Genomic DNA, 10000 nt, shown 5'->3' on the forward strand with positions numbered 1-10000 from the left:
CACCAGGAATGAGGGCGGAGCCAGAGGGCCGGCAGTCACCACATGCACCAACCAAACGGAGGATGCTATCACCAGGCTAACACGCTAGCCTCCAGGCCTGCTGATGAGCGCTGCCAAGGCACGTTCTCCCTGAGCTTTGGTGCTGTTGATTCTTGGGAGCTGACAACCGAGCAAGGCTCTCCTCTCTCCCTGTCTCTCTCTCTCTTCGTCTCTCTCTCTCTCTCTCTCTCTCTCTCTCTCTCTCTCTCTCTCTTTCTCTCTCTCTGAGTGAAGGAGAGTAGAACCAGCTGGGACCATACACATTAGTGGAGAAACCATAATTGCCATTGCCCTGTTGTGCGTTCCTCTCTCTCTCCCTCCCTCTCTGTTTCAACAGGGCCCAGTTTGAGATGTGAGCCCGGGGAGGGAGCCACAGCCCAAGAAGATGAGGAGGTGGAGATGGGGTGTAATTAATAGTACACCAATTACTAGGAGAAAGGGAATGGAAAGTACCAGAATGATCATAGATGGAGTGCAACATGATAGGTGGTTCACGGTTCAATGCCTTGTGTGAGTTTGCATTTGCTGTGTTGTTTTTGCGTCGCAGTGTTTCCATTATTTTTCTTTATTGTTTTTCCTCCTGCTTCCAGAACTGATGAGGTGAAGTTTGAATGAATGTAGACTCTGGAATAAAAGAGACTCTTTCAGGGAAACTGTATTAGAAACACACATGAGACACCCAGTTCATCTGTCTGCTTGGAAACAACTTGAGTTCACAAAACAAACCCCATAAGCCTCTTGAAGAGAGAGTAGCAGCTCCCAGTGGGAATGTTTGATTTATCTGTTGGGAAATAGCATGGAAATTATTATATATAATAATATTCTGTGATATACCACTGGTGACAAGCTGATGAGACGTTTTAAAACTTGTTGGCTCTAAACCAACAAACCATGACCTATATGCAATCCACACTTTAGCTGAATCAGTAGCAGGTCTTTACAAACATCCCCCCGATATTGAAACATGCTGAAATGCGGTTGAATACAAACCATTAGTGGCTGGAGGAGAATGTAGTAAATGTGTTGATATGAATGTTGACGATATAAAAAAAAGAAGAATTGTATGAAAAAATAATTCGCAAATGTAATCTTTATCATAACCTAACTAAACAAATGGCGATTATTGTTACTACCAATAATTAATACCATAATTATTCAGTGTCTTCATTGGATACGGAAACGGGTTTAAGCAACAGGTCACAAATAGTTAATCCTCACATATATTAAAATAAGGGTCAATGAACCCAATAAAGGTCTGCAAAAACAAAAACAGCTAGATTGAAGACTATAATACTATATAGCCTACTATATAATATAAACCCTATAATAAATATAGTTCTAGTAACGTTACAAGAGCAAACCAAAGAGACGGAGGGTTCAGATGAAATGATTCAGATGAGCCTCACCTCAACTAAATAGTTACCTAGAAGCAAACATCTCATTTTAGAGTGCAGAGGAAAACCTTGTTGCTCCTGTAAGCCCCATTGTTCCCATAGCACTACCCAGCAGCTGAGTAGCTTCCCAGGGTTGAATGTGAAGCCTTCGTCCCCTTCTCCCTGCGTCACAACACGTCTCGCCAGCCTACGACAGGTGATCGTGTTACCGGCGGATCCGCTCCTGGCGACCGCGCCGCTGAGCGCCGTGAGTCTGCTGGGCGACGGGCCAGCCCGGGTTATCAATACGTGTCCTTGTCAGGAGTGTCACGTTGCGTGGAAACAGCGTTTTACCACTAGCGCGGTGTGTCTCGTGGCAGCAGCCCTGTAACCGGAGAGGCTGTCACAGCAGCGTGCCCATGGGCTGGGGCAGAGCGCGAGCCCCGAGGCTTTTAGCGCTGGGCCCCGCTGAAGTGACGTCACAACAAGGCATGGCGCTCACGGCTTCAGGGCGTTGGGGGGGGCTTTTGTTTCTCCTTGCTTTGCTGCTCGCCACAAAGTTTATGTTTTTAGAGGACTTGTTTCTGAGTTATAAAACCACTTCAGACATGATTACATAATGTGTTGATATAGCCTATAGCTGTAACATCTTAAGGCAGAGAATATCATTAGTGTGTATAGGGGCCCCCGTTCTCATAGAGGAATAGCACACACTACTATTTGTTACCTTCAAAATATGGTTTCAGCTAATTTAGTTTGTTTTAACTTATATTTAACCGCCTCGTTTTTCATAACGTGCAACGAGGGCATTTTTATATGGAAATAACACTGATTTTGCAAAACAACATGTGCGTGTCCCAATGCCACAACTACTCTTTAAATAGCATAACCTCGTCCATCATTTTAGGGTGGATATTTCCTTTCTACTTTTAAAGCCATCAAAAACATTTATTTGCAGGAAAACGGCTTTATTCCAACATATTTTATTTGGTAGCACAACCAGTAACAAATTGTATGTTGGGATTGATAATAATAGTTTCCAACCTCCAGAAGATGGACTGTGTACTTCTGAGGTGGGGCCTCTTGCCTGCAAACAGTTGTATAAAGCCGTGCATTTAATAAAGAGATTTCCCAAGGTACTTTCCCTTGTGAAGTTTGCCTCAAACCAAAATGCATACACTGTTTTTTAACTGATGTAAGGTCAGGATAAACAGGGCAAATCTGTTTAACACCTTTACTTTGGATTATGAAACATGAATGGTAGAGGAAACTTTAGAAAAGTTTATATGTCTACAGACCAAAAAGCTAATTACATTCATCTTGTACTTTCCTTGACTAAGGTTAATGAAATCAAATTAAACAGAAACAAAGCCACAAAGGTTCACCTCTTTAAGTGCAATTTATTTAACAAAATATGACCTCCCCTTTCACTGGATAACACCGCAAAAGGTTTTATCTCAAATACTTTACACAAAAATATCATTTACTAATGTATTTTTTTAATAATTTGCTATACAGATAAAAATTGACAAACAGAAGAGTCCAGAGGGAGAATTCTGCCCCACCATGTGCAGCTTTTGACCGTTTATAGAATTTTAAACTGAGAACGTAGTGAAAAACTCATGACAAAAGTGCGCAAATCATAATAAATATAATTTCTCAGCAGAAAAATAAAAATGTAACAAAGAAATGTACACTAATAGATGAAACCAACCAATGACAAGTGGACTCTGCAGGATGAGGCCTGCATGCATCTCCCCAGTAAACTACTGTACTGGTACTCTGGAGAACGCTTGCTGCCTGGGCTTCAGCCACTCCCAAGGGCTGCTGCCGCGTCGCAGACATCTCTTCATTAAAAACATTTGGTTGATTTCATGTATCCTTAACTTGCAGGACACAAACACAACTCTCCCCGTTTACTCAGAAGTGAAGCAGAATCCAGGCACCGTGCCTATCCACTGGTCACCGCTCCTGAGAATCCACCACATGTACAAATAACAACTGAAGGAGATTCCAAAGCAATGAAACTCATCTTTCAACCTGTTGAGTTTGAAGTCCAGTGGCTTACCGACACGAAAAGTACTCAAGGCAGTCCAGATGGCCAGCAACCCCGTCAGGAGGCCGGTCTGCTGTGGCTGCGCGTGTCTCACGGGTAGCCCAGTGCAGAGCCACAGCCCAGCCGCTGGCTGTAGAGAGCGTACGTAGGGTAGTAAGGCCCCGCGCTGGGCATGGAGGGCAGGGCCATGGAGGTCTGGCCGGGGGCCAGGTGATGGACCTTACTGTAGGGGTGGTAGCGCGCCATACCCAGACTGGGAGGCGGCCGCAGGGAGTAGGAGCTGGGCATGGAGGCCACACTGCTCTGGTAGGAGGGGTGCATGTGGCACGGGGTCGGCCCAGACGAGGAGATGGCCGACATCAGCTTAGGGTCCATGCCTCCGTGGAGGGCTGTGTGAGAGCGGAGGTGAGCCAGCAGCTCGTCCGAGGTGGGGAAGCGCTTGTCACACGGGCCCCCTGCGGAGACCCAGTTGCAGGCGTGCGGCAAGTGGTCGTTAGGGAGCATGAAGCCATACGTGTACAGGGGATGGGAGTAGGAGGAGGAGGCGCTGGACGACAGGCTGTTGGAGTGGAGGGAGTGCAGCGGGTGGGAGGGGTAGACGAGAGGGTACCCGGGGGACTTGAGGCCGGAGGAAGGGTCCGGGTGGATGCAGGGGTTGCCTCCTCCGAGTTGGGGCGCGTTGGGGTAGCTCAGGCAGTACGGGTCCCGACACAGGCCCTGCATCAGCGACGGAGGGGAGGCCCCGCTGAGCGGACTGGAGCTTGGGTGCTTGGCCTTGGACGGATCCAAGCCCTGGACGAACTGGGACGGGAAGCCGGGGTAGGCCCCCATGCCGGAGCCGTGGTAGGCCATGGCGCCGGACGGCAGGGGGAACAGGGAGTGGCCGGTCTTGTAGGGGGAGATGGGGGTGATGTGTCCCTGGGTGAGGCCGGCCTGCGTGGCCTGAGGGTCGCACTTACTTCCTTCCTGCTGGTGGGAGCTGCCGTCCGAGCTGCCGTTGCTGGAGTTGGCGCTGGCCCGGGCGTGGCTGGAGTTGGCCAGGTGGGGGCTGCTCAAGCGCGACAACTTACTGTCGTTGGCGTCCTTCTTGAGCTGGCCTCCGCTGTGAGGAGCGCCGGCCGTGCTGCCGGGACTGGCCCGCTCCAGACATGCGTCTCCGTCAGCGGCCGGGGGTCCAACGGCGGGAGGAGGGTTGTGTTTGAGTAGCGGGGGCGGAGGTGGGGGTGGAGGGTGCTGCTGTGTGTTTCCGGGGGGTGCGGAGGTGGGGGAGACCGGTGGGTGGGCAGGGAAGGCCTGCTGGTTACCGCTATGGCCGCTCCCCCTGTTGTCCCCGGCAACCCCTGGGGCGAGGGTCCGGGTCGGCCCGTCCCTGCGCCCTTCCCCGCCCGCCTTGTGGTAGGGCTTGAAGCCTGATTCGCCGTGTCGTGGGCCTGAGGTCGGCGGCGCCAGGCGGCTGGGGGGGTCCTTGTCCCCTTGGCCGCTGGAGGACACGGAGCTGGCCTTGGACACAGACGGGGGGTCCGACTTCCCGATCTGGGAGCAGGTCTGCGCCAGCAGGGCCAGCGGGCTCTTCTTGGCGTCCAGCTGAAAGAAAACATTGGTTCAGTATAGCAGCAGTATGGCCCACGGGTTCAGGCCTAACTCAGAGGAGGAAGACTTTATGGATGCCTAGGACTACATTGTGTATAAGGGGGTTGTATATATACATGGGCTATTATTATTATTAATATTATTATTATTATTATTATTATTATTATTATTTACAAATAGATAAAATATGCATAATATATAACTAGGCCTGGATTTCATTTTATTGTATTTAAGTAGTGTGCTGCCTTTGTGAAAGGGCAACACAATACACATTCAACCTAAATAAAATCAATAAGGCCTATAGTAAGACATCTCTAATAAACCACTATTTATGTCCTCGTAGCTATTTAGTAGCTATTTTTTGTCCTCCAGCAAAAATGTTTTCGCTTTAAATGCATCTTAAACAACTTTATACACAGCCTTTATATACAACCTAAGGAATATATCTATTCTTTAGGTTGTATAAATACAACCTTAAGCAAATTTCCTTTATACAGTTCTAAAATGCTGTGTAACTGCAGCTCCATAGCGGATAGTTCTCCGTTGTATTTCCCATTTGGTGAATGAGTTTACCTCGATGCTGACGGGCGCGGAGGTGAGCGGCTGCAGGTAGTCGGGGTGGAGGAAGTGTCCTGAGTGAGCCGTCAACATCTTGAGGAGCAGGCGCTGTGCTGGAGGAGCAGGCGTTGTTTTAGAGGAGCAGGGGCTGTTCTAGAGGAGTTGGGTCCGAGGTGTCAACGAGCAGGTCTGGCGGCACCCAAACCTTTCCTTTATGTATCGGGCTCGGTCGGGTGGCGTGGGCCTGTTGGTGTCCAACGGACACTATATACACATCGTTTATTGGAGATGGCAGACAGCTTTTTGAAGATTGGTCGTCTATAGTTTCGGAATAAAATCTAAAGTTGAGCGCCCCTTATAGTAAAATGGTGTTGACCTCCGCAGAAACACCAAACCATCTTTTTCCCTTGGCGCGGTGGGCGTCCGACGCGCCGGGTAGTTCCTCCTGGTGCGCTGCTGTGGTCAAAGCATCTCCTCATTCCTCAAGGCGCACAATCCACTTGTAATCCCAGGTTAAGGTCTCATCTAACAATAAAGTATAGGCTTCTTCAGGAGCTGCTAACCACGAAACAAAAAATAAGCACAAATCCAGTTATATACGACGTTGAATCCGACCACTGCCCACTTTGCTGAATCCGAGTGACCGGGAGAAAGACCAGATCCCACTGCTTCGCCCGCCGCGCCGAGTCTACCTTCACTTCACGAGCTCACTGCGGGAGTGAGGTCTCCGCTTGAACACTTCAGAGTGAGGCAGCGCTCGGCCAATAGGAGGTAGCCCCTTCAATTTACATGAGGGCGGAGCCTTGCATCATCAGTGCGCTTTGGTGGCCACAGTGCTGTTTCTAGTACAACATTGTTAAACAAATAACAGCACATAGGGCTACAATAAAATGTAATGCCTGAGAGTCTTTTTCTGTAAGTATAAGAATTACCAGTTCATCATGTAAATTACATTTTTAACATTCAAATTATATTGTTTATGTAAAGGCATCAGGATTGGAATACTAACTTAAAATATAATTTAAATTTTAACCAACTGTCATGTCAACTGTTGTAGACATGGGAAAATGTATTTGCATGTGCAATATAATGTGTCTTATTCTGTAGGATGCTGCAAGAAAAAAAAATATTTCCTAGCCTTGTTCAGAGCTATCCATCAATGTTTAGAGAACACAGCAGATGCAAAAAAAAATCTTTTTTCTTTTTCTGGACCAGAAATATGATAAAGATGGATGGCCTGCAACGCATAATGGCTCTATTCATCTGGAAGGTTAATAACTTTATTAAATTACTGCCTGGTGACTGAGCAAGCAATGAGCTAATTTTGTTAACCTAATTATACAACGAATTGGTTAAAGTAGGCCTACTTAAAAATTACAGCTGACAAGAACTATTAAAGGCGGCCTAAAATAGTAAAGTCGGTGGGTCTTTGATTCTCTACAGTTTCCATGCTGTCCCAAACGAGTGTAAATCACTCCTAATGTTTTACAACCTGTGGGCAAAAGACTGTATAATGTAATTTGGGTGATAAGTATTTGCACTTTTTAGACAACCACCTCCAATAATTGGAGGTGGAGCTAGCTTGCTGTTAGCTAGCTAGTTGCTCCTAGCTAAGAAGCTTGCCGCTATCTATCTAGCTTCCCGCCTTAACCTCCTGAGGGGTTATGAATATGAACGGGTCAAGAAGCGTAAAAAGAGAGAGGAGAGAGGGAGAGCGGAAGGAGTGTGTGGAATGGAGCGAGGTTGAAATGAATACCAGAAGAGGCCAAGTACCCGAAGATCAGACAGAATGAGGGTCTTCTCTTCAACCTGTCAAACAGACTTCCCTTCAAGCGTTGTCAACAGCCATCACTGAGCAACAGCTCTTTCCTGTTGAGGAGGAGTATTTCACCTTATTCTCGTATCTGAAAACAGTTTTCAAGCAAAGACATGCAGCAAGAACATTTAAAACTACTATCCCGAGCTTATCCCGAGCAAAGGTCTTGGGAAAATAATAAAAGCAAGCGTGTGTATTGTTGAAAGGCAACACATTGCCCTGATATATTTTCATGTGGAACTAAGGCCAATTTCTTGATCACAGAAGACATTCATCTTTAGAGAAATGTTCAAAATCAAATATATACCATTTAACATTTCTTAAAGCTTTATTGAAAACATCTCTGAAAAATAGTGAATGGGTTTTAACAAACAAACATGTGTCATCCCTAGGTCAACATACTCAAGGGAGGAAATGCCCCCCCCCCTCCCCTCTGCTGCATGTCCCGACGCATGTCCCCCATGGAGTCGGACTGGGAGTAAGGTGGTTCAGTAGATTCACTACACAATCCTCCATCAACATATATTAGAATCCTAATAAGGAGCGGTGACAGCAGGCTGAGAAGGGCCTTCTGAGGTATGAACCACTGGCTGCCAGTCAACCACATAAACCCAGCAGCACTAAGACGTTGTGCAGGCATTATCAATCAAACCCTGAGTTAAAGATTGGGCTGAAAAGAAGATGAGCAAGAATGGATTTGGATTCCAACTCCTTTTATTGGAAATCTGCGAATAAATCAATTCAGAAATGTTCTTTAATCTTTGAATAATGGAATGCATGATGCATACCTTCATTATGACGCTGGTGGGGACACCACCGCTCAAGTCATTTTAACAATTAAAAGGAGAACTGAAAACAGAGCCTGTGTTCCATTGTTGGTGTTCATCTTTTGTTCTACAGGCCTGTTGTGGTTTTTCATTGACACACTAACGGAATAACACATTCCTTAAAAGTGGAGCATTTTGTGGGTTATCGTGTATCAGATGTTGAGTTGATTTAACCTTCCAAACACAACCTGTTATAAAACACTGGATTTTACAATAATCGATTACTATGACATTAAACTTCATATTGGTCCTGTCTCTCAAAAGACAGAAAGAGAGTAGGTTTGCTTTTGTCAGCCTCTGATGAACATGGCGTCCATTAAATGGGCCATTACTCTGTGAGTAAATCAATTCCGATCAACCTTGCCACTTGGAACAAACGATTTTCCGTCTCCTCCGCTAATCTAATTGCAGTGATATTGCGCATGGTATTAGTGGGCATCTAGATTAAGTTAAAGATCAGACGAGTGATTCTCTTGAGCTAAAACGGGGAGCATTTTCTCTTCCTTTCATGTGAATAGAGAAACATTGTTTGAAATAAGCAGTATCTAATGTTGTTTGTTTTTTTAATCACATGTTTTCTCGTCTTTGGAAACTCAAAAAATGTGAATCCATCTCTTACTAATGCATAGTGATGATGACCCCACATCATTTCCTGCTATTTGTCCTATAAGTTCTATAGCGCAGGAGTCATAAATCACCATGTTCTTCCTCCAGCCTATGGTTTGGTGTGCGATGACACAGTGCTCTAATTAGGGAAGTGATATAGATGTCTGAGGGTCAATTCATCTTGTCTCTACTCGAATACATGAATGTTAAAGTAGAACTATATTTCACACATACAGTCACACACACACACACACGCACGCACGCACACACACACACACACACACACACACACACACACACACACACACACACACACACACACACACACACACACACACACACACACACACACACACACACACACACAAACAGAACCTCCTCCATCTATCCCCTGTGGAACAGTATCACAGGCTGGCCCAGAAAGGTGTGGATGAGCTGTTTTTCACCAGAACCAGCATTACTGTGTCATGTCGCACCATTATTCACCAACGTGTAAAAAAGGAACCACAAATAAAAAATGCTTTGAGAAACTTTGCAAGGTATTTTTCACCGCTGGCCTTGGGTTGCCCAGAACTAGGACAGACCCTCCTCCACCATGAAGCGTCACGCGAGGAGGAGGGCCATACCCCATGTAGGAACAAGTACAATGTGTCTCCATATATACTCCCTGTTCCTCACCGTGTCCTCTGCTCACGTTGCACAATAGAAGGTAAAGAACATGCGGTGTGGAGGGGATCTATCGGTTTGTCAGCATGGTGCGTTGTTTTGTCTCCCTCATGATATTTCTCCTCCTGAGCGGTGGACTGGTGTGTGTTTGCGTGTCGCTGTTCCTCCACTTGTAATGTAAAGGGCAGTGAGAACTTCTTCCAAACACAGCGAGGGAACACATTAACAAAAAGTGTGATGGTGTGAGAAAAAGTGCCCCAAATGAAACATGTGATGTGACGTGTGTGAGCGGTAAAGATAGAGAAAACCTGTTTAGGTTTGCGGACGAGTTGGGCTTTCACAAGCATTCATCATTTCCATAAAGGTAACATAAAGGTAACATGGGCATATTCTTTCATTTTACAACTATTACGCTTGATGCTAGAGCCAGAAAAACGAAACAATCATTAAATAGTTTTTCCTCTAACGC

The 10000-nt window shown here is 46.2% G+C and overlaps 1 protein-coding gene across 1 annotated transcript; it reads right to left on the bottom strand.

Annotated features, from left to right (window-relative positions):
* Positions 1-2566: 2566 nt before the first annotated feature.
* znf703 (zinc finger protein 703) lies at positions 2567-6274 on the bottom strand. The gene is made up of 2 exons (XM_079735337.1): positions 5632-6274; positions 2567-5052 (listed from the first exon to the last, which is right to left on the bottom strand). The coding sequence occupies exons 1-2, from the start codon at positions 5707-5709 to the stop codon at positions 3559-3561; spliced, it is 1572 nt and encodes a 523-aa protein (XP_079591463.1). The 5' UTR covers positions 5710-6274; the 3' UTR covers positions 2567-3558.
* Between the last annotated feature and the right edge of the window lie 3726 nt (positions 6275-10000).

The sequence above is a fragment of the Pollachius pollachius genome, assembly GCF_949987615.1.
Source record: "Pollachius pollachius genome assembly, chromosome: 4".
Lineage (NCBI taxonomy): Eukaryota > Metazoa > Chordata > Actinopteri > Gadiformes > Gadidae > Pollachius > Pollachius pollachius.